Genomic DNA, 25,916 nt, shown 5'->3' on the forward strand with positions numbered 1-25,916 from the left:
CAAATTGTGTATAAGTCATTGGCGTATGGGTGCATCTCAATAATCTAAAATGGCGTCCTTTTGTAGGCATTTTCAGATGACTGCATACCAATTGAAGGAATAAATACTTATATCGTGTGGAAGACTAGTAGAGACACCGACACAAATGCATCTTCAATATTATTTTCCTAGTGTTATTCATGGAGTCAACTGTCAAAAGAGCTGCCTACACCTGCCCTCTTTAAAAGACTAAACAAAATAGATCGGGCAGCATTACTCTGTTGAAATGTTTTATTTCTGTAAAAATGACAGTAAATCAAGTTGATAGTAACTGTAAACAAGGCTACTATGAGCTACGGAAGTCATATACATGCCTTTAGATGTCTGAAAGAACTAGGATAATTTGCTATTTTCAGGCTGCATGAAACATCGGTACTTCCCATATTTGTACAGTTGCCTTTTTTAATCTGCTGTAGCTCATGCAATTCGCTTTAATTTGTTGGAAGTTTAGCAAAATAACAATGTTGCTTGTTTAAAAATGTCATTTAAAACTGCAGTTTTTATTATGTACTGGGATCCCTATACTGGTCAATTGAGACAAAAAAAACCCACTATCAAACAAGAACAATGATGTATAGGAATATACGATAACAAAATGGCCCAATCACATACTCGTATAACTACTCCTCTTATAACTACATTCTGCGATCAACCTTTTAAACCAGTATTAATTTCCTTATGAGAAACAATCATGTTGGTCTTTAGCCAAATAAAAAAATAAAGAAAGGGGTAGCACAAGTGATATCTGATGAACCAAGTAGCTTTTACTCAATTAAGGTGATCAGAGTAACAGCTTTTATTTCACAAAAAAAGTATGTATCATGTATTTGTAGTAAAATTTGGGAAAATGCGAAGGCCGTGTTTTATTTATGCTTATCCAATATTGATCAATCAAAAAGTAGAGAAAAAAAATAAGGACCGAAATTACCATCACGGCTCCCTTTTTAGTCGTCGTCAAAATTCTGTTGTAAAAGGAAGTTAGCGGCCAAGTTCTCATTCTTCTCACAGGCAAAGTAGGCCTGTATAACAAGTCCTTCAGGGAATCCTAGGGCTTTTAGCTGTAAGACAAAACAGACAAAGTCAATATTGAAATTACATAAACAACATTCCTGAATAGAGATGACAGGATTGATATTAGATTTCTATTCCCATAAATAGGCATTTATTCAAGTCATAAACATGCATCTTCAGTTGAAAACAATGCAGTCTGAAATCAACACGTCGCTAAACCCTTTACACTAGTGAGAATTGGCCAATATGGGTAGGGCTAAATAGATTTTTTTTTAAAAATAAATATGAAATACATATGCACAAGCATAGTAGCAATTGAAAGGAAACAGTTGAGATTATAGGAAAATTTGACCCAAACTGAGGACAACAGTTCACCTGACAAGACTGAATCCAAACGTTACACTGTTGATTGTGTTCAATTTACATTTAGTGTAATTTTCACTGCATTCATTGATAAAATCTGAAAATACTCTGGATACATTCAGTAACATAAGAATATTCCTGGAAAAGGTGGGGTAGGTGCAACAGACAAATAAATGACAAGGGTTTGAGTGAGAGGACTAACTGGTGTCTCCAAGTGGACACACACCTCTCCAAACTGTGCCCAGTTCCTAAACAATTTCAATGCACTTTTATGACTCAAAATAGAGTAACTATTGTTTTTGCTCTCCTAGCTGTGCCGTTGAGGAACTAGAGCAAGCACCCTTGTAGTTTTGTTTGGAACACAACCCCACATGCCCGCCATCCAACAATTACTGTTGTTTACACAATCCATGGCACATTCTGAATTTCAATCAGGGTTGAATGGAGGGAACCCGGTTACCGAGATTTACCACACAAAACCACTCCCCTTTCCCGGGATAAATAACTGAGAAACCGGTAAATTATAATTAAGAAATAAGGCCCGAGTGGGTGTGGTATATTTATTTAACTAGGCAAGTACGTTAAGAACAAATTCTTATTTACAATGACAGCCTAGGAACAGTGGGTTAACTGCCTTGTTCAGGGGTAGAACTACAGATTTTTACCTTGTCAGCTCGGGGATTCGATCTTGCAACCTTTCGGTTACTAGTCCAACACTCTAACCACTAGGCTACCTGCTGCCCCAACGGTTAAGGGGTGTTCTTAAGCACGATGCAGCCCTTAGCCATGGTATATTGGCCATATACCACAAACCCCGAGATGCCTTATTGCTTTTATAAAGTGGTTACCAACATATTTAGAGCAGTAAACCACAGGTTGTCGTCATACCCCTGGTATACAGTCTGATATACCACGGCTGTCAGCCAAAATCAGCATTCAGTGCTCGAACCATCCAGTTTATAAAATTATTTATATGATCAGCATGGCGTGAAATGGAACTGTTAAATGATATGCAATGTTCACGGCCGTCATCTCTACGGCCTCTGCATGATGAATCAACGTTCAGGGTGGTGACAGATCGCCCACCTCATTATGGATCGCAGTTCACGATGCACGTAGACTTTTTTCTGACAGGTAGACCTACATTTGCTGCAGTGTAGTCTGTGTTACAGTAATAAAAACCGAATGCGCGTCTAATACACCCATCTCCATCTGGCTTTCAGGGGTCACCATATTTAATTGTAAAGATGTTTTTATTGCAGCTGCAGAGTTAAAAACAGCCCATCACGCTAATATCGTATTAAATCTGTGCATGAGCGAGCCGCCTATCAATTCCTTTCAAATTGCATCCATAACACAATCCTGTTGTAGAATGATATACAGTGCATTGAGAAAGTATTCTGACCCCTTGACTTTTTCCACATTTTGTTACAGCCTTATACTGGAAAAAGGAAACCGCACACTGCTCTTGATAGTATCACTGATATTTAATAAGCTTACGTATCGGCCTCACGGCCTTCGTCAGAGTTTTTGTGAATTTTCTGAAAACAGCACCTCTATGTAGACCTAGCCCCACCCACATCCGTTCCACGCATGGAAAGGGGTTGGAGGCAAAGGAAAAATAAATAATTGCTACTAAACATAACAATATGCATTTCACAAACACTACAAAAGTGTATAAATAAGAGGCATTAAACACATCCATAAAACCACAATGAGGACATAGCAAGTTTTCATTAATCATTGGGTACATCGTACGAAAAACATCAGAGTAATCTTAAATAGGCACATAATTCATGTTCAAATTCACAACATAACATATACATAGGCATTTCATCATTAAATCCTTTAGGAAATAATGTCTGGAGGGTGAAAATCCAAAAACATTCTCTTTTGCTCAGAGCATTATTATCACCTCCCCTGTCTGATATCTTGACTTTCTCTATGCCACAAAATCTAAAAAGGTAGAAATGTCATGTTTTAGGTCATTAAAATGTACTGCAACTGTATAATCCCTGTCGTTTCGCCTGATTGAACTTTTATGTTCACTAATTCTCTGTTTGAGAGAGCGGGAGGTCTTACCGACATAGCAGAGCCCACATGGACATTTAATCATGTAAATAACATGGGTGGTGGTACACGTAATATCATTTATTTGAAACCGTTTTCCTGTGTGGGGTCACATTAGATGTGGAGAGTCTATATACCAGCATTCCCCATGTGAGGGGGGATGGCAGCACTAGCACACTATTTGGGAGACAGAGATACTAATGAATATCCACCAACAAACTTTATTCTAGAGCTGGCAGAATATGTTTTGAAGTATAACTATTTTAGGTTTGATGATGAATACTACCTCCAAACAAATGGAACGTCGATGGGCTCCACATTCGCGCCGAGCTATGCTAACCTTTATGTGGGTCTATTTGAAGAACATTTTGTCAATAATGAAAACGAAAACCCATTTTTGAATAAAATCCTGAAGTGGTATCGATATATTGACGACATTTTTTGCATATGGAGAAGGAACTGAACAAGAGCTGTCAGATTTTCTGGCACTACTCAATGACATTGACCCCAATCTCAAATTCACTATTAAACGTGACACTCAACGTGTTCATTACCTCGATATGTGGATTGAGAAATCACATGGAACCCTGTTTACAACTCTGTATAGAAAAGAAACGGACAGAAATACTATTACAGGGGGACAGCTCCCATCCTGAGCCATTTAAAAAAAAAAAAGAGGACTTCCAAGAAGCCAATTTTTCAGACTGCACCATATATGCCACTCCACAGAGGATTATCTAGCAAAAGCAGCGGAGATGCGCATTAGGCTTCTAAGAAGAGGCTATTCGCCACAATGTGTGGATGAAGCTCTTAATTTGGCATTGGGAAAACACAAGATGAATTGTTACAAAAAAGACCCGCTAAAGAACACTCTAATGTTCACAACCACATATACTTTGAACTCACGAAAAGTGGGAGATGCGGTCAAGAAACACTGACATATTTTATCATTGGACCCAGCTTTGCCGGCCGAATTTAAAAATCCACCACTTATTGTGTATAGGAGAGGTCGCAATTTACGCGATAAATTGGTTCATGCAAACTGCCAGCCACAAAAGAAAAATCAGCCAGGCTCTTTTACGCCCTCTACCAAATAGTAGCTATAAATGCAGAGGATGCGCACAATGCAACAATATGATGAAGTGTGAATATTTCTGACACCCCCACACAGGAAAACGGTTTCAAATAAATGATATTACGTGTTCCACCACCCATGTTATCTACATGATTAAATGTCCATGTGGGATCTGCTATGTCAGTAAGACCTCCCGCTCTCTCAAACAGAGAATTAGTGAACATAAAAGTTCAATCAGGCGAAACGACAGGGATTATACAGTTACAGTACATTTTAATGACCTAAAACATGACATTTCTACCTTTAGATTTTGTGGCATAGAGAAAGTCAAGATATCAGACAGGGGAGGTGATAATAATGCTCTGAGCAAAAGAGAATGTTTTTGGATTTTCACCCTCCAGACATTATTTCCTAAAGGATTTAATGATGAAATGCCTATGTATATGTTATGTTGTGAATTTGAACATGAATTATGTGCCTATTTAAGATTACTCTGATGTTTTTCGTACGATGTACCCAATGATTAATGAAAACTTGCTATGTCCTCATTGTGGTTTTATGGATGTGTTTAATGCCTCTTATTTATACACTTTTGTAGTGTTTGTGAAATGCATATTGTTATGTTTAGTAGCAATTATTTATTTTTCCTTTGCCTCCAACCCCTTTCCATGCGTGGAACGGATGTGGGTGGGGCTAGGTCTACATAGAGGTGCTGTTTTCAGAAGGCCGATACGTAAGCTTATTAAATATCAGTGATACTATCAAGAGCAGTGTGCGGTTTCCTTTTTCCTTCATCCTGTTTCAACTGTTGCCATGCACCTGCAAAAAGATTGCTCAGATGTGCGAGTGCCTCTTGAATTTTGTGTTACAGCCTTATACTAAAATAGATTCTTCAGTCATCCATCTAATAATACCCCAAAACCACAGTGCAAATATTTTTTTTTTTTGCGTTTGCAAATTTATTAATAAAAAAATGAAATCATTTAGATAAGTATTCAGACTCTTTACTCAGTACTTTGCTGAAGCACCTTTGGTAGCAATTACAGCCCTGAGTATTCTTGGTATGAAGCTACAAGCTTGGCACACCTTTATTTGAGGAGTTTCTCCCATTCTTCCCTGCAGATCCTTTCAAGCGCTGTCAGGTTGGATGGGGAGCATCGCTGTACAGCTATTTTCAGGTCTCTCCAGAGATGTTCGATCGGGTTCAAGTCCAGGCTATGGCTGGGCCACTCAAGGACATTCAGAGACTTACCGAAGCCACTCCTGCGTTGTATTGGCTGTGTGCTTAGAGTTTGTTGTCCTGTTGGAAGGTGAAGCTTCGCCCCAGTCTGAGGTCCTGAGCGCTCTGGAGCAGGTTTTCATCAAGGACCTCTCTGTACCTTGCTTCGTTCATTCAATCCTGACTAGTCTCAGTCCCTGCCACTGAAAAACATCCCCACAGCAGGATGCTGCCACCAACATGCTTCACCGCAGGGATGGTGCCAGGTTTCCTCCCGACGTAATCCTTGGCATTCAGGCTGAAGAATTCAATCTTGGTTTCATCAGACCAGAGGATCTTGTTTCTCATGGTGTGTCCCCTTTAGGGGCCTTTTGACAAACTCCAAGCGGGCTGTCATGTGCCATTTACCTAGGAGTGGCTTCCGACTGGTCACTCTACCATAAAGGCCTGATTGGTGGAGTGCTGCACAGATGGTTGTCTTTCTGGAAGGTTCTCCCATCTCCACAGAGGAACTCTGGAGCTCTGTCAGTGACCATCGAGTTGTTTGTCACCTGCCTGACCAAGGCCCTTCTCCCCCGATTGATCAGTTTGGCCAGCTATAGGAAGAGTCTTGGTGGTTCCAAACTTCTTCCACTTAAGAATGATGGAGGCCACTGTGTTCTTGAGGACCTTCAATCCAGCAAACATTTTTTGATACCCTTCCCCAGATCCGTGCCTCGACAATCCTGTCTGAGCTTTACAGACAATTCCTTTGACCTCATGGTTTGGTTTTTGCTCTGACATGCACGGTCAACTGTGGGACTTTATATTGACAGGTGTGTGCCTTTCCAAATCATGTCCAATCGATTGAATTTACCACAGGTGCTCCAATCAAGTTGTAGAAACTTCAAGGATGATCAATGGAAACATGATGGATCTGAGCTCAATATTGAGTCTCATAGCAAAGGGTCTGAATACTTATGCAAATAAGGTTTCCGTTTTTCTCCGTTTGAATAATTATAAAGCATTTTCTAAAAACCTGTTTTCCCTTTGTCATTATGGGGTAGTGTGTAGATTGAGGGAAAACATTTGATTTAATCAATTTTAGAATAAGGCTGTATAACATAACAAAATGTGGAAAAACGGAAAGGGTATGAAAACTTTCCGAATGCACTGTATACAGTGTATGTGACGTAGTACACCATTTTTGGTGACCACTTTTGGCTCATGAGTGCTACTTTCAGAACTATTGGCTAAAAAGTATATAAAAGTACCGGAGAATCTCTATGTTTACTCGATTTATTTGACAAAAATTATTAAAATAAATCAGCATTTCTGTAAATGTGCCTGATTTAGCTAACTAGCGAATTTTCAACTAGCCACTTATCAACAGTCATCTTGGCTTGTGAGATTCCCTCCTTTCTTACCCTCTCAATGGCCTCCTTCTCCTGGGGTGTGACCTGAATATAGTTCATGCCACTTCCAGCCTCCCCACCGACCCCCACTCCAACACCTCCTCCACCACCTACTCCTCCTCCTCCCTGACCCCCCTCCTGGGCTGGCTCATTCAGCATCTGGATGAACTGCTCTTGGTGGCTGCTGATTTGCTGAAAGGGAAACAGACAAACAGGATTGTGTTCATTAGGGCACACTATAGAAAAACTGTTCACAACGGGAAACAGGCCTTTCTTATTAGACCAATTCCAAGTAGTCCCTTCTCGCTTTACTCCGTTTTCTTCCGTTTGGTACATAATGAACACAACCATGGAGAGAGAGTGATCAGGGGTTTGTTCAGGAAAGAGCAACATTTGACTCAACGTTCAGATAGAAATGCATTGTACAGATCAGGTAACTGTCATATGAGCCAACTGTTAGTCACAGTTCTACACATGACATTTCTACTAGCAACACTGAGTGCAGCCCCTCTACTAATTCATCTGATGTTTTAGATTTGGTCAACGCACCAGTCCAGGCCAGTGGTTCCAAGAACCTTTGATACCTTCAACATTGTGAACATTTCACATCGTTGAACAAATCCCAGGTAATTACAGCTGACCAGAGGTTGGTTTGAGGCTGAACACATTCTGCTTCCCAAATGGCACCTTATTACCTTTATAGTGCATTACTTTTGACCAGAGTTCACATAGGGCTCTAGTCAACAGTAGTGCACTATAAAGAGAATAGGGTACCATTTGGGACACAAAAGAGTATCACAGTAGGGGTCTGCTGCTATGCCTTCAGGCTCTGATCTCATCCCTTCAATATGCATGAGAGGCCTGGGGAGCTAAATGACACAGACAAATGTATCCGGCAGAAGGACTAGAATTCCATCAATTTCACTGCTCATTGTAGCCAGTTCAACTACAAAATCATGGAATAATTGTCTATCATCAAGAGGCCAGAGATTCGGGAGTATATCGGAGACAGACTGTAAATCGAGGCGTTTGTGTGAGTGTGTTGTCCATACTTGCAGAAGCTGGGGGTTCTCCCTCCCTATCTGCTGTAGTAAGGCAGGGAGCAGAGAGGGGTTCTGCTGGATGATCTGTCTCATCTGGAGAAACTGGGGCTGGTTAACCAGGAACCCCAGAGGGTTGGCTGGAAACACAGGAGTGGGAGAGAGGGGATAGGAGGTCACACCATAGAAGGACAATGGCACTGTTCTATTTCCAATCCACACAGTTCTATGTTCCATTTCCATGTTCTATTTCTACAGGTCCATTTTGTATGTTCTTTGTTCACAAAGTTCTACATTCCTCTTCCACACAGCAGCACACCAGTGTTCTAAACACCAGTATGCCAAACCGTTTATGGCATAGAACAATTGATACAGTACAGCACATCGGGCATCTTTATTATTCAAAGGAAAAGACTAGAAAACCGTCAAATGCTTTTTCTGTGTCCACTGCATACAGAAGTGTTGTTACACATGTGCATGCATAGAGTGGAGAAGCAGGCACACACACACACCTCCTGTTGCAGCGCTGGCTAGGGAGCCTGTGCTGGCTGGGGTGGTCATACTGCCTGTGTTCAGAGCTGGAGTTCCTCCACCCACAGGGGGCACCACTGGGTCAGCACTCGCATGGCCCTCCTCCCCAGCTGGGATCCCCTGAAGAACAACCACAGGAGATACAACATGAGAGCTGCCAGACAGGGTGGAGGAATCTAGCTCCATCATCCCAGCTCTAAGGAACACATGGATGAAAACCGTCAGAGCACAAAAAAAAAAAAAAAAAAAAAAAGGGATATTTTGAGTCAATGATCACATTAACATGCACACCAATATACCGTTATTATTCGGGATACTCAAGTATTATGCATTTGAGTTGACAAACATCATATCCCGTTTAAATACCCCAAAAAATCTTGTATCCCGGTTATGAGAAACCCGGAAAAGACACGCTGATCTGTGGCATGTAAACATCTTATCCCGTTTACTGTTTTTTGCAGTGTGCGCAGGCTCAGTTTTGTATATCATTGGTGTTGTGTGATGTTCTCATCTGATTCTCAAACAAATCATTTAAAAAAAAGTAGGCTACCTGCGCAGTTCGATCCACCATAACGTATTTTGCTGATACTCCGAACAGGACCATATAGCCTACTGGCTACTTTCACTTATACTTCCTGCTTATAATGTCTGACACTTTGTAGGCCACATTATTATTTCTGACATTTGGTAGGCCATGTGTTTGTCAACTAGCCAATCGTTAGCAGCTTCAGTTCTGTCATAAATTGTTGCCCCAGAAGACTAAATAAAGTAGTGCTCACCAGAATAATGTCTTACATTGACAGAATTAATGCATTAGTAATCTAGTTAAACACTGCTGAATGTTTTTTAGGGACCAGGGAATAAATGCAATAACTCCAAAACAGTGGAGAGATTTGGACATTTTGCACAGGACCAAAGTTATCAGTTTGACCGATTTTAAGGAAATGAAAAGCAGAGAAAACAATGATACACATTTCTGATAAGACTTCGGGTAGTCTGGGTGCATATTTTATGTGCTTCTTACCGTCTGCTTGCACAAGTGACAAAGACAACATTACAGTAGCATTCGGATTTTCGGGGAGACATGCTGGAAAAAATATTTTAAAAAAATACTGAAATATCACATTTACATAAGTATTCAGATCCTTTACGCAGTACTTTGTTGAAGCACCTTTGGCAGCCTCGAGTCTTCTTGGATATGACGCTACAAGCTTGGCACACCTGTATTTGGGGAGTTTCTCCCATTCTTCTCTGCAGATCCTTTCAAGCTCTGTCAGGTTGGATGGGGAGCGTCGCCGCACAGCTATTTTCAGGTCTCTCCAGTTGGAAGGTGAACCGTCGCCGCCAGTCTGAGGTCCTGAGCACTGTGGAGCAGGTTCTCTCAAGGATCTCTGTACTTTTCTCCGGCAATCTTTCCTTCGATCCTGACTAGTATCCCAGTCCCTACCGCTGAAAAACATCCCCCACAGCATGATGCTGCCACCACCATGCTTCACCATAGGGATGGTGCCAGGTTTCCTCCAGATGTGACGCAAGGCATTCAGGCCAAAGAATGGTCTGAGAGTCCTTTATGGGCTTGCCGCCAGCTCTAAGAAGAGTCTTGGTGGTCCCAAACTTCTTTCATTTAAGAATGATGGAGGCCACTCTGTTCTTTGGGTCCGTCAATACTACAGACATTTTTTGGTACACTTCCCCAGATCTGACACAATCCTGTCTCGGAGCTCTACGGACAATTCCTTCGACCTCAGTTTTTGCTCTGACATGCACGGTCAACTGTGGGACCTTAGATAGGGGTGTGCCTTTCCAAATCATGTCCAATCAATTGAATTTACCGCAGGTAGACTCCAATAAAGCTGTAGAAACACCTCAAGGATCATCAACGGAGACAGGATGCACCTGAGCTCAATTTCGAGTCTCATAGCAAAGGGTCTAAACACTTTATAAAGAAAAAAAATAAAAAAGATTTGCTAAACAGCCCTATTCTTAAATGGATTAATTAAAAATAAACACATATAAAAACCTGTTTTCGCTTTGTCATTATTGGGTATTGTGTTTAGATTAAGATTTTTTATGTATTTAATCCATTTAAGAATAAGTCTGTAACTTAAAATGCGGAAAAATTGAAGGGGTCTGAATACTTTCTGAATGCACTGTATATTACGCTACGTAAGGTTATAGCCCTACAGTCAGTGTCCATATTTCAGTTACTAGTCCACTTAACCCATATTAACTTAAAATTATGAATATTCTGTTTATTAATGGATACTCGTGAGTGGGATATCAAAAGGTGCATGTAAACAGCTTATCCGAACAATACCTTAAGCGGAATATGAGCTACTATCCGGAATACTGTGCGCATGAAAACGTGGTCACTGTCATATTATATCACTTTTAAACTAAACCACTCAGAATAAAAAAAAAAAGGGATGTCAGACTGGAGAAGTGGATGGAGTGATGGGAGGTACTTACTGTAAGCAGGTACTCCACAGCTCTGTCTGGGTTGTTGAAGCTGGCTCGGAGTGATGCCACCACCTGCTCCCTCTCATAGCCCATCAGCATCATCTCGGTCACCATGTTCTCATATGATTGGCCTGTCACTGAGGAGCAGGAAGAACAACCAATCAGATGCCATTTTGATCCGGGAGACTCTTGAAAACTTCAGATGACATTCACTAGGATAAACATAGATACAAAAGTGAAAGAAATAGCCACATATATATATATATATAGGGAAGACAATATTAAGACAATATTAAGACATGGCTATAGACCTAACTACAAAAGAGAACGTATGCTTTCAGATTATAATCAATTCACAACATTGGGTTAACTCATATCAGGAGGACCATTTACCTAGAGCAGAAGTTGCCTCCTCGAACATGTTCACATTGGCCAAGAGACCAGACGAACTGAAAGAGGAGTAGAAAGCTGATGAGTACTGTTCCATTTTACCGTGATCTGTTCTCAGAAAATACAACCATTAGGAGATATTAATTATACAATAAACAACACTAGCGAAATCTAAAATGTCCCCATTTCCAATAAGAACGCAATCTCAGTTAACGTTTTGCATGTGGCTACCGTCGAAAATGACCCTGGAAACAGCAGCTTCCTATTAATGACCCAGGCCAAATGTAACAGTGGCTACATCCCAAATGGTACCCTACTTCTTATGTGTAGTTCAATAATTTAGAGGGGGGGCAGGTAGTGCACTATAGGCAATAGGGCTCTGGTCAAACAGTGAACTATATAGGGAACAAGACCAGGGCCTGTGAACAAAACATTAGGGACACCTTCCCAAGATTCACTTGCACCCCCTTTTGTCCTCAGAACAGCCTCAATTTGTCTGGGCAAGGTGTCGAAAGCGATCCACAGGGACGCTGTTGATTCAAATGCTTCCCACAATTGTGTCAAGTTGGCTGGATGTCTTTTGTTGGTGGACCATTCTTGACACACAGAAAATTGAGCATGAAAAACCCAGCTGCGTTGCAGTTCTTGACACATTCAAACGCCAGGTACTTACTCCCGTTCAAAGGCACTTCAATCTTTTGTCTTGCCTATTCACCCTCAATGGCACACATGCACAATCCATGTCTCAATTGAGTCAATGCTTAAAAATTATTATTTAACATGTCTCCTCCCCTTGATTTACATTGATTCAAGTAGATTTAACCAGTGACATCAATATGGGATCATTGCTTTCACCTGGACAGTCTCATGGAAACAGTTCATTCGTTTTGTACACTCAGTGTATATGGATAGGTTTGCAATTTGAGAGTCACTGACTGCCGACCCAGCCCTACCTGGTTGGAGTTGATGCTGGGGCTGAGGTGTTGGAGGGCCTCTCCTCAGCTGGTTTGTCCTCTGGTTTGCCCCCCTCAGGTGGGTTATCTGAGCCTGACAAGGCAGCAGCGGGTACTGTGGGGACTGTAGTACTGGAGGTGGTAGTCGTGGTAGCACCGGAAGGCTGGGCAGCTGCTGGGGCTACTTTAGGCTACATAGAGAATAAGGGAATGTCCAGTGCTCAAGGTTGTGCTTAAGAGCATATTTTATTTAAAACATAGGCCTATAGGTGATACAGTACAAATTATTTTAGCAACATGGCTTGTCAGGTAAGAAGCATGTGATCTGATTTAGGCTATACACTGAATATCGATTGGCAGTAATAATTACCATTTTAGGCCACTATCACCTTGTGAGGTAGCAAAAAAATAGCAAGCCATCTTAAAAAGGCAATTCCACCACTTTAACTAATGAAAATTATCTCCAGCACAATACCAGTCTCTACATGTGAAAACGGCACATTTCTACATTGTGGAAAAATAAAGTTAGAAAGTTCTACCCAATGACATATCAAAAGGTAAAACAGATTTGCGCGGTGAAGTGGGGAGCAAGAAAATATGAAATACCCTCCGGCTAGAAACGCATTGTAGGTTTTGAAAAATCACAGTTTAAAACTAATCCTACCCTGTGATATCACAGAGAAAAGATTTTTAGGACCTTTTGTTAATATATCTTTTTAACCACAGATCATAGAAATGCTCCGTTTTCACATTTGTAGACACTAGTTTGGTGCGGAGATGAATACGAGGCTGAAAAGTGGCAGAATTGCCCCTTAACTCCCAGGCTGCTCATTTTGATAAGTAACATTTTTCCATCTGAAGATTTAAAAGAACAGGTTGCACAATATATTTCCACAAATCTAACATCGTGGATTGATGATAATCAAAACCAGTTTAAGTTATTTATGCAAATGTTGATTTGAAAAAAAACTTGCGAAAATACACGTATCAAAAAGTAATATACCAACAATACATTGGGGCTTTGACATTCAGAGAGGAACGGCCTGGTGGTGGCGGCAACGCACTGTTTACCGGCATGCATGTTTGGTCAAGAGGGGAAGAAAGTCTTACTGGGTCAGGGGAACCCCTCGTGCTTCAGTCATATGCGGGCCTCACTTTGTCCTGAACGATTACACTGGCTACCAACAGTGGAAGAGTGTATTCGCCATGAAGCTGAAACCGGTTCTGTGCCCAGTCAATGTAGGCTCCAAGTCCACTGACACCATCGGTGTTACAGCGACATGGCGGGTGGCTTCGGTGATGGATGTGAATCGGCTAAGAAGCTACTAAAGGGCCCAAAGAGTTGTCATGTTATGTTGTTGGTAGATGATTAAAAAAACTAAGCCAGCTATCTAAGTGCACCGGGCCATGCAAAACAAACTGGCCCACTCACACAGATCTGGCATGGTGTTTGGGGATGGAATACGCTAGCTACAATAACTAAAATCAACAGAATACATGTTTTGCAGAAATGAATGGTGTAATATCATAATCGGATGTCATTGTTAATTTTAAAAGGTCCTAATTTTTGCTGAACTGCCTGATCTTTATTGGCCGATACAATGGTATCAATGGTAGCCAATGTTCCCTACATTTTCTTCCTCGCTGAGCACAAACTGGAACACTGAAAATTGTAACTTCCGGCACACGTTTACTGTGAACACCGAGGCAGTACTCGCTTTAAATTAGTAGCCTACTTGTCCACTTAAAACTGTGGCTATTTGATCATAATGTAGGCCTCCTAGAGTTGCATATAATCCAAAAAATTAAAACATCTAGAAAATGCATCACATAACATTCCAACATGGAAATAGCTGTTATCGTTCAGTCTACAGTAGCAGCCAGTGTGGTGTTCAATGTAAGCCTACATTCCATAACTTTTTTTAAAAACATGCAGGGATTGACAACCTGTTTATCCACTTGACCTTCAGACAAGGTGACTGAAAATGCCTATTGACTACTTAGCTTATTCAAGCCCGTCTCAAAATACACTGCACCTTTAAGACAAAAAAAGAAAAACTCTTTACCTGACACGCTTTCAAAAATGAACACGTTTTGTGCTCGTCGGAAGCAATCACTCCCACATTGTTGACTACAAATGATCTATAACTTGGCTAATAACTAACTAATTAGCGAAGGATATGAACAAATGTAAAATGTGCACATTGCTACATATAACTCGCTTCGATCTCAAAACAAGAGCATCTACTCACGACCGCTCATGCTGTAAAAAAGCAATCCAGTTCAAAGTGAATGGCACAGATCCACATATGGCAATGGTGTATTTGCATATACAGTGCCAGTCAAAAGTTGACAGCTACTCATTCGTTTCTTTATTTTTACTATTTTCTACATTGTAGAACAGTGAAGACATCAAACCTATGAAATAAGAGTTGTTCTTTTTTTTTAAGCGTTAAAATCAAAATATTTTATATTTGAGATTCTTCAAAGTAGCCACCCGTTGCCTTGATGACAGCTTTGCACACTTTTTGCATTCACTCAACCAGGTTCACCTGGAATGCTTTTCCAAAAATCTTGAAGGAGTTCCCACAAATGCTGAGCACTTGTTGGTTGCTTTTCCTTCAATCTGTGGTCCAACTCATCCCAAACCATCTCAATTGGATAGAAGTCAGGTGATCTGATGCAGCACTCCATATCTTGGTCAAATAGCCCTTACACAGCCTAGAGGTGTGTTGGGTCATTGTCCTGTTGAAAAACAAATGATAGTGGGACTAAGCGCAAACCTGATGGGATGGCGCGTCGCTGCAGAATGCTGTGGTAGCCATGCTGATTAAGTGTGCCTTGAATTCAAAATAAATCACAGGGTCACCAGCAAAGCACCCATACACCACCTCCTCCATGCTTCACGGTGGGAACCACACATGGAGATCACCCGTTCACCTACTCTGCGTCTCTCAAAGATACGGCGGTTGGAACCCAAAATCTCAAATTTGGACTCATCAGACAAAATGACAGATTTCCATCGGCCTAATGTCCATTGCTTGTGTTTCTTTGCCCAAGCAAGTGTCTTCTTATTGGTGTCCTCCTGTAGTGTTTTTTTTGCAGCAATTCAACCATGAAGGCCTGATTCACGCAGTCTACTCTGAACAGTTGATGTTGAGATGTGTCTGTTACTTGAACTCTGTGAAGCATTTATTTGGCTGGAATCTGAGGTGCAGTTAACAAATGAACTTATCCTCTGCAGCAGAGGTAACTCTGGGTCTTCCTTTCCTGTGGCGGTCCTCATGAGAGCCAGTTATCATAGCGCTTGATGGTTTTTGCAACTGCACTTGAAGAAACTTTCAAAGTGCTTGACATTTTTGTTATTAACTGACCACGTCTTAAAAGAATGATACTATCATTTCTCTTTGCTTATTTGAGCTTTTCTTGCCATAATATGGACTTGGGCTTTTACCAAATAGGGCTATCTTCTGTACACCACCCTTACCTTGTCGCAATACAACTGATTTGCTCAAACATATTAAAAAGGAAAGAAAATCCACAAATTAAGGGACACCTGTCAATTTAAATACATTCCAGGTGACTACTTCATGAAGCTGGTTGAGACAATGCCAAGAGTGTGCAAAGCTCATCAAGGCAAAGGCTGGTTACTTTGAAGAATCTCAAATATATTTTGATTTGTTGAACACTTTTTTGGTAATTACATGATTCCATGTGTGTTATTTCATAGTTTTGATGTCTTCACTATTATTCTACAATGTAGAAAATACAACAAAAAAAACTTAAATGAGTAGGTGCGTCCAAACTTTTGACTGGTAGTGTAGGCCTACTGCAGCGCTGATTGGTTATGGTGCACCGGTCTGTGTAGAGTACGGGCTTGATTGGTGCCTGTCAATGCAATAGAATCCTACTCTGATGCGGTCTGCCTACAACAAAATCTCTTGCATAGTTAGTCTGCAAAACTAAGTCTTGCATAGTTTGTTTTGTTACGTTGCATTGAAAGTAGCTAATATTATGTTGATTCGATCACAATTACCACAGTAAAGAGAAACGTTGATAGGTTTTAAACGGGGAAAACTCTAGTTCAAGTTTTCCCCGTTAAAGTTCAATCTCGTGCAGGCTGATATTTCTTCTGCGTGGCAGTGGATGGAACATTCATGGTAGCCAATGTTTGTCAGCCATTATCTGAATTTACTGCTGCAATTAGTAGGTTAGCATGTGGCTAGCTAGAACTACCATCTGCCAAAAGAGTTTGTCAGTTTGGTTACAGACATTCAATGTCTACGATGCTAAAGGTTTATCTTGATTATGAGTAACAGCGCGAGAAATGCTTATGTGCTGAACTGCTAATAAGTGCTGTGTTTCAAGGCTACTAGCGGTTAGATGGTAGGAGTCAGGGTAGGTGAGCGGAGTGAGAAGAACGTGCCCAATTTGACTAGAGCGCCGAGCGAGACTCCAAGGCTGGAGGGTCGGCCTTCTCGACCGCTCAAATAGCGGTCACTTCATGAGCTCAGGGCATGCTAAGCCCAGTATGCATTTGTAGTTTATTTTCATAAAGAAACTGAAAACACATAGGTGCAAAAATGATGATGACTTAAGAGATGAAGACCAAGAGCGGGAGTGCGGTGACGTAACGTCCACAACTAAAGAATCATTGTGGAATCTGAAAAGGTCAGTCCCCTGAAAGCCTGTCTGAAAAGGTCAGTCCCCTGAAAGTCTACCTACTACATGCACATGCTAAAAGAAAGGTAGATAATTGTCAATGTAGCGCATATTCCAACTTAAGGAGTTTTCCATTTTGATTGGGTTATTTTGCCTAAAAACCTTTAAGACTATAAAATAAGAGGTCGGCCGATTATGATTTTTCAACGCCGATACCGATTATTGGAGGACCGAAAAACCCGGTGCATCGGCCAATTATTATGATTTTTTTTGTGTGTGTGTGTGGTGTGTGTATACATACATACATACATACATACATACACACAGCTCTGAAGTGACAACAATACTGAAGAGTCTGCTTAGGAGACAAATATTGTCAACTGTTTGAATAATGAAAAATAGTTTGCTGAAAACAAAAACTGTCATTTCTATATGCAGGAAATCCTATTTTAATAATGGGCATGGTAAGAATTGACTAGCAAAGTGCGAGTCACAATTCCCATGACACCTTCTAGCAAAATCTGAAAAGCGGTTCCTTCATTTATTCCATAGGATATTTTTAGATTAACTTAAAATAAGGTCTGTGTTTGGTTTAGGCTTACACCACCTTGCCAATTTTATAACTGTGTAGATATCCATAGGATATAACTCTGATCAATATAAGCGAAGATACATTTTTTTGTAGAGTGGATTTATGAAAATATGTTGACAAACGTTACCTAGTGAAATTTACACGGGTATCAAAACGCCGAGGCGGTTTAAGCACAAAACACAGACCTTATTTGAAGTAGATCAAGACATTCTCTATGGAAGTCGCTCTGGATAAGAGCGTCTGCTAAATGACTTAAATGTAAATGAAGACATGAACGGTAAAATAACGAAGGAACCCCTTTCAAGTTCAGCCGCAAGTTATTACAGGAATTATGACGCGTCGACTATTTCTCTCTAAACCATATATCTTTGACTATTACGAGCCTGCTGCTGCCTACCACCGCTCAGTCAGACTGCTCTATCAAATCATAGACTTAACTATAATATAATAAACCTTAGTTTCCGGATTTCACCATATTAATGACCTATCATCTCGAAAACATTGTTCTTTCAGTGACATACGGAACCGTTCCGTATTTTATCTAACGGGTGGCATCCATAAGTCTAAATATTCCTGTTACATCGCACAACCTACAATGTTATTTCATAGTTCTGTAAAATTCTGGCAAATTAGTTCGCAACGAGACAGATTCTGTATACCCTGATTCTGCGTGCAACGAACGCAAGAGAACTGACAATTTCACCTGGTTAATATTGCCTGCTAACCTGGATTTCTTTTAGCTAAATATGCAGGTTTAAAAATATATACTACTGTGTATTGATTTTAAGAAAGGCATTGATGTTTATAGTTAGGTACAGTCATGCAACGATTGTGCTTTTTTTCGCAAATGCGCTTTTGTTAAATCATCCCCGTTTGGCAAAGTCTGCTGTCTTTGTTAGGAAGAGATAGTCTTCACAGTTCACAACAAGCCAGGCGGCCCAAACTGCTGCATATACCCTGACTCTGTTTGCAAGAGAAGTGACACCTAGTTAAAAGAAATTCATGTTAGCAGGCAATATTAACTAAATATGCAGGATTAAAAATATATACTTGTGTTTTCACTTTAAGAACGACATTGATGTTTATGGTTAGGTACACGTCGGAGCAAAGACAGTCCTTTTTCGTGAATGCGCACCACATCGATTATATGCAAAGCAGGACAGGCTAGATAAACTAGTAATATCATCAACCATGTGTAGTTAACTAGTGTTTATGATTGATTGATTGTTTTTTTTTTATAAGATAAGTTTAATGCTAGCTAGCAACTTACCTTGGCAACGTAAAGCAGGTGGTTAGAGCGTTGGGCTAGTTAACGTAAGGTTGCATCCCCAAGCTGACATGGTAAAAATCTGTCGTTCTGCCCCTGAACAAGGCAGTTAACCCACCGTTCCTAGGCCGTCATTGAAAATAATGTGTTCTTAACTGACTTGCCTAGTTAAACGACAGATTTTTACCATGTCAGCTTGGGGATGCAACCTTACGTTAACTAGCCCAACGCTCTAACCACCTGCTTTACGTTGCCAAGGTAAGTTGCTAGCTAGCATTAAACTTATCTTATATATATAATTTTTTTTTTTTATTTATTTTTTTTTTTAAATCGGTGGCCAAAAATACCGATTGTTATGAAAACTTGAAATCGGCCCTAACTAAAAAAAATAATAAAAAATAAAAAACAAACAAAATAAATTCGGCCATTCCAATTAAATCATCGACCTCTAAAATAAATCTATAGGTAATAATAAAATGCATCCCTGTCCTGAGTGACCAAACGTGTGTTTAGCATCCCCTGTGGCTCTGCAAGCGAGGAGAGGATATTCTCCGCTGCTGGCCTGCTCTCCAGGCACCATCACATGAGCCTGAAGCCATAGACTGGCCAAACTTATGTTTCTAAAAATGAATTCAAAGAGGCACTGTAGACTGAGCCTGATACAGTGATGAGAACCTGAGGCTCATTGTCATGCCATTCATCCACCGCAATCACCTCATGGTTCAGCATGATAATGCACGACCCCATGTAGCAAGGACCTGTACACAATTTCTGAATGCAGAAAATGTCCCAGTTCCATGGCCTGCATACTCAGACATGTCACCCATTGAGCATGTTTGTGATGCTCTGGATGAGCATGTACGACAGCGTGTTCCAGTTCCCGACAATATCCCGAAACTTCGCAAAGCCATTGAAGAGGAGTGAGACAACATTTCACAGGCCACAATCAACAGCCTGATCAACTCGATGTGAAGGAGATGTGTCACACTGCATGAGGCAAATATGGTGGTCACCCCAGACACTGACTGGTTTTCTGATCCACGCCCCTACCTTTAAGGTATACAGTGCCTTCGGAATGTTTTCAGACTCCTTGACTTTTCCCACATTTTGTTACGTTACAGCTTTATTCTACAAATGATTTTTTTTTAATTACAAGTTCCCTCATCTATCTAACTACACACAATACCCCATAATGACAAAGCAAAAACAGGTTGCCATTTTTGCTCATTTATAAAATCTGAAATGACATTTAGAAAAGTATTCAGACCCTTTACACAGTACTTTATTGAAGCACCTTTGGTAGCAATTACAGCCTTGAGTCTTCTTAGGTATGACGCTACAAGCCTGGCACACCTGTATTTGGGGAGTTTCTCCCATTCTTCTCTGCAGATCCTCTCAAGCTCTGTCAGATTGGATGGGGAGCGTCGCTGCACAGCCATTTTCAGGTCTCTCCAAAAATGTTCTATAGGGTTCAAGTCCAGGCTCTAGCTGGGCCACTCAAGGACATTCAGAGACTTGTCCTGAAGCCACACCTGTGTTGTCTTGGCTGTGTGCTTAGGGTTGTTCTCCTGTTGGAAGGTGAACTTTTGCCCCAGTCTGAGGTCCTGAGTGCTCTGGAGCAGGTTTTCATCAAGGATCTCTGTACTTTGCTACATTCGTCTTTTCCTCGGTCCTGACTAGTCTCCCAGTCCCTGCCGCTGAAAAACATCCCACAGCATGATGCTGCCACCACCATGCTTCACCGTAGGGATGGTGCCAGTTTCCTCCTGACATGACGCTTGGCATTTAGGCAAAAGAGTTCAATCTTGGTTTTATCAGACCAGATAATCTAATTTCTCATGGTCTGAGAGTCCTTTAGGTGCCTTTTGGCCAACTCCAAGCGGGCTGTTGTGCCTTTTACAGAGTAGTGGCTTCCGACTGGCCACTACCACAAAGGCCATATGGGTGGAATGCTGCAGAGATGGTTGTCCTTCTGGAAGGTTTTTCCATCGCCACAGAGGAACTCTGGAGCTCTGTCAGAGTGACCATCATGTTATTGGTCACCTGCCTGACCAAGTTCCTTCTCCCCTGATTGCTCAGCTCTAGGAAGAGTACAGGTGGTCCCAAACTTCTTCCATTTAAGAATGGAGGCCACTGGGTTCTTCGGTACCTGAATACTTATGCAAATAAGGTATTTATTTTTAATACATTTCCTAAAAATTTAATTTAAAATGTTTTTCGCTTTTTTACTATGGGGTATTGCTGAGGATTATTATTATTTTTTAAATGCATTTTAGAATAAGGCTGTAACATAACAAAATGTGGAAAAAGTAATGGGGTCCAAATACTTTCCAAAGGAACTGTATGTTACCAACAGATGCATATCTGTATTACCAGAGATGTGGAATCCATAGACTAGGGTCTAATGAATTTATTTCAATTGACTGATTTCTTATATGAACTGTAACTCCGTAAAATCTTTGAAAGTGTGTCATGTTGCATTTTTGTTCAGTGTAGATACCTAGCATTAGAAGATTATCATGTCAAATCTTGGCCAGCTAGGGGAAATACTGTTGTCCTTGCTAAAGTTTTTGCTTACTGATCTGAGTCTGCAGCAATACTCAACAATGATGGCGTTGGAAAGACAACTTTTGGTAGGCGTTGATGTCGATTGATCTCTTTCATAACTGAAAATGCAGCAAAATGTTGGTTCAACGATATTTTCTAGAGCTTTGTTGTCAAATAATGATCATGGCTATTCCATGCCAGTACAGTAGTGTGAAGAAGCTAGCTAGCTAATCAGATGGGTGGCTTTCAGACCAAAGACATCAGAAATAACACAAGGTCAAAGGTGCATATAGTCATAGCTTATTACAACAAAATAGTAAAGCAACATTTTATACAAATGAAACAAACCAATGACGCAATCAACTAGCAAACAAGGTAGGTAGCTAGTTAAACTAGCTAGCTGCCAATGTGGCTTGAAAACAAGTCATCCATAGTAGCTATAACACTTGCATACTTACAACTAAATAGCAAAAGCGACATATTACTTTATATCAAGAATTATATATTATCAAGCTAACTATGCCTTACTGTTTCAGCAGAAAATATCTTGGTCGGTTTTGAATCCCTTAGCAATGGAGATAGCCCTCTCCAGTTTGTAAGCACAAATCCGAGGTTCACTCTGATCTTGGCCTGGGCTCTTTTGTTTTCCCTTCTTTGTCTGTTGGCTCTACAAAGTTCCAGGTTACTTTGGGTTATAGGGACATGTCGTTTATCTGCCGTATATCTCCACTAGCGAAGTGTAGACAGACATCCCATTTCTCTTCAGTTTCAGAGATTCTCAATAGCTTACTCCTCCTTGTGTCATCGTCTCCTTCTCAAAACCCATTGGTGGAGAAGGTCAGAGAGGCGGGACCTCTGGCGTTTTCATCCAATGGGTTTTGAGAAGGAGACGAGGAGATGACGCTAGGAGTACGCAATTTAGATCTTCCACCTGTCTCAGTCTGTCAATGAACTTATGGCGGAAACTCGTCATTCATTACGCACAGCACTAAATCTGGTGGGAAAACCGACCTGACAGGGAAATCGAATACAAGCGTTTCAGGAAGGCTGGAGGCACAATATTGTTACTGTTGAATCACATTGGATGACCACTACCGACTTGAAGCTTTTGAACAAAGAAAATATAGAAAGATTAACATAATGCAGCTTTAAAAAGATTAAAGATTCCACTATCCCATACGCCAATAAACAGGAATCTTTCAAGGCCACAACCTCTTGTTAATTAAAACTATAGACATTCAAACTGTGCAGAAGGCACATATTGTAGCTCTGCGGTGAGACACTCCCTTACATGAACTGTTGCTGCACCTGTGAGCATAGGGAGCGGAGATGTAACAGATTGCAATCCACTCCACACAGTGGGATTTAATCTGCATTCTGTCTTCTTCGTGATATTGAGGTGCATGTGACAGGTCTGGGAAAATATTGCTTCAAGGTGAACACACACAAGCTACGCACGCGTCCAATGACATGGAAAGTTAATTAAGTCCATCTGCCATTATCAGTGGTTGTCACAGTGTGTGTGTATCATGTTTATGATGGATTTGAAAATAGTGAAGCCTATGTTATGTATTCAGAGGTCTCCACCCCAATGAAGGGCATGTAATTTCATGGACAAAACGCAACGTTTCTAATCCCTTACCTTTGCCACCATGACGACCACAAAGTTCTTCTCATCAATCTTATACTCCTTGAGGGCTGTGTCATCATTTAGGATTTTCCCTTCAAGTAACAAACATGAAGATATTAATTTATCAACCGACAATTCCGCAATAACCCTGACATTCTTTGCCATTGAAATTGCCAGAAATCTATCCTCATCACCTATAAGGTTATTTCATAGTAGTGAAGAAACATTAACATGCCACATACAGAGATTGAACACTATTGCTGCAATCTGCATTCCTGTAACATAATTACATGAAAACATCGAGATGCCACAGGACAAGCCAACACAGACATGCAATTATATTGTCACAGCGCAATCCGTCCTCATCAAACTGCCAGACAAAACAGAGAGCAGGGAAATAAAAGACAAACTGTACCTGCATATATCAACTTCTGTCCAGCAACCGGGAAACCATCTTTTCCCTTCTCATTCTCAATTTTTTCCTTTAATGTTTTTACCTGTAAAGAAAGAGAAGACAGACAACAAAAAATCATAAAGAGAACGAAGTTTACTGGTTAAATGGCTGATGATTAGGCTAAAAGAGATAGCTAAGAAACCAATTAAACATTCAAAGTCTGGTGCCCGAGTTCTCTGATAGAGGTCTTATAATACTAGGCAACTAACTACACAATGTCTAAAATTAAAACATTTTATGATTGACAACTTCTCCGAATTCTTGGTCACGCCAATAGGCCACTGTCAATGACTCGGGCTGAGGAGAGGTCCCTGCACTAACGTTAGATAACGACGTTCGCCTCACAATCAAATGCCAACAGTATCTAGCTAGTTACGGGGGTGTCAAACGTAGTTAAATCGCTACAGTAACGTTATATGGATAAATTATCTGGATTATCAACATTTAGCTAGGTTAACTAATAAACTATCCAACTGCTTCATAAAACACGTGAGCAGCAGCTGTTTAGCTAGCTAGCTAACTTTAGAATACATAGCTAGCTAGTTAGCTAACGTTAGGGAGCTAGCTAACTACGCTAAACTCGAAAGTTGTCGTTTTGAATAAATACATATCGTTAAAGCACATTGTGGCTATCCATGGCAAAAGTTATTGAATTAGCCATTGCTTGTTAGCTATCAATTAGTTGGGGTTGAGAAACTTCAGACAATTAGACAGCTAACTCCAACACTTAATCAGCTAATGCTAGCATTAGTCAGCTACCGCGTACACTACCACTACCAGTTTTTGCCAACATAAAATCTCAATGGGTGTATTTGCAGTAACGAACAACCTACTTTGTTAAGTAACGTTACTAAGCAACTTACCAACGTTAGCTAGTTACTTGACTGGGGACTTAAACATGTTGAAGTTGCTTAGCTAACGTTAGCCAGCTATGTCAAACTAGCTAAGAATGCAAGTTAGCTTAGCTTGTTAGCCAACGCAACGGTAAGTTAGACGAAGTCCTCCACCCCTTCAACAAATGCATGGTTTCAACTCACCGTCTCCTCTGCGTCTATGTCAATTTTAAATGTCTGTTGTTGGAGAGTTTTCAATGTTATCTGCATTTTGGCGGCGAGCAATTTAGCTTAGGTTTCTTAACTTGTTTCACCCCGTACTCTTTCCGAAGGTGTAGTTAGATTTGATGCTAGCTCGTCACAGGCTGCTGCTCTGGTATTATGCCGCCACCTACTGTGTGGGGTGAGAACTGGGGAACTTTAACGCAGAAAAAACACGGGGAAATAGGGAAAAGGGGGGAACAAATCGAATATACACAAAAATCTATGTACTCCTTTATTCAGATTAAAATGTATACGCAGATCCCTACAGGCTCTGGGGTCTGAGGGAAGATCATATTCAGATCGTATTCCCTGCAAAATGTTGGTTGTGAAGCCCTGGAGATCCAAAAACCTTTTAGCCACATTCACAATTATATCCAGTTTCTTTGATTTCTTATTTGTTTGGCCAGTACAGTTTATCATCTGCGCAATAAAATCTACCTTCTTCATTGTCTGTATTAACAACATGTTCTGCAGGCTGCCATTTTTTTAAACCTTTATTTAACTAGGCAAGTCAGTTAAGAACAAATTCTTATTTACAATGACAGCCTACCAGGGAACTGTGGGTTAACTGCCTTGTTCAGGGGCTGCCTTGTCAGCTCTGGGATTCAATCCAGGTATCTTTCAGTTACTGGCCCAACGCTCTAACCACTAGGCTACCTGCCGCCCAAAATTGCACTGCCTCCACATAGGAGACCTGCAGGACAGCCCTGATTCTTGCTATTTCGACCTCCTTCACACTTACAGGGCCCTCCTAAACTCGGGAACGTGGTTCCCACCACAATTGCATCATCGTGTATCCACTGACTCTTCAACAACATATTTATTCCGTCTGCACACACCTGCCACGTCGGCAAACTTTTTGTAATTACGACATTGCAACGGCATGTTCAAAAAAGCTTTCACTGCGTATCTCATATACCCCAGCTTTTCATGTTTCGGGAGAAACTTCATCAAATAGCAATAACACGGGTAGGTTTTCCTTCTTCCTTCCATCCACCAGAAAGTTCAAGCGACGTGCCTCCACTACTCCCGGACCTGGTACGTGGTGATTATGACATTGATCCTCAATTTCCACCGAGACGCCAGAGATGATACCTTTTGCCGGTGCCCTGCTCAGAAAGT

The 25,916-nt window shown here is 40.8% G+C and overlaps 1 protein-coding gene across 1 annotated transcript; it reads right to left on the reverse strand.

The window, feature by feature from the left end:
• Nucleotides 1-256: 256 nt before the first annotated feature.
• Nucleotides 257-24,865, reverse strand: rad23b (RAD23 homolog B, nucleotide excision repair protein). The gene is given in 10 exon segments (NM_001141812.1): nt 257-1,097; nt 7,184-7,363; nt 8,224-8,351; nt 8,724-8,862; nt 11,212-11,339; nt 11,596-11,651; nt 12,546-12,736; nt 23,256-23,335; nt 23,659-23,740; nt 24,735-24,865. Coding segments are annotated over 10 exon segments (1,164 nt in total). The 5' UTR covers nt 24,801-24,865; the 3' UTR covers nt 257-983.
• Between the last annotated feature and the right edge of the window lie 1,051 nt (nt 24,866-25,916).

This window comes from Salmo salar, chromosome 01 (assembly GCF_965601325.2).
Source record: "Salmo salar chromosome 01, fSalSal1, whole genome shotgun sequence".
Lineage (NCBI taxonomy): Eukaryota > Metazoa > Chordata > Actinopteri > Salmoniformes > Salmonidae > Salmo > Salmo salar.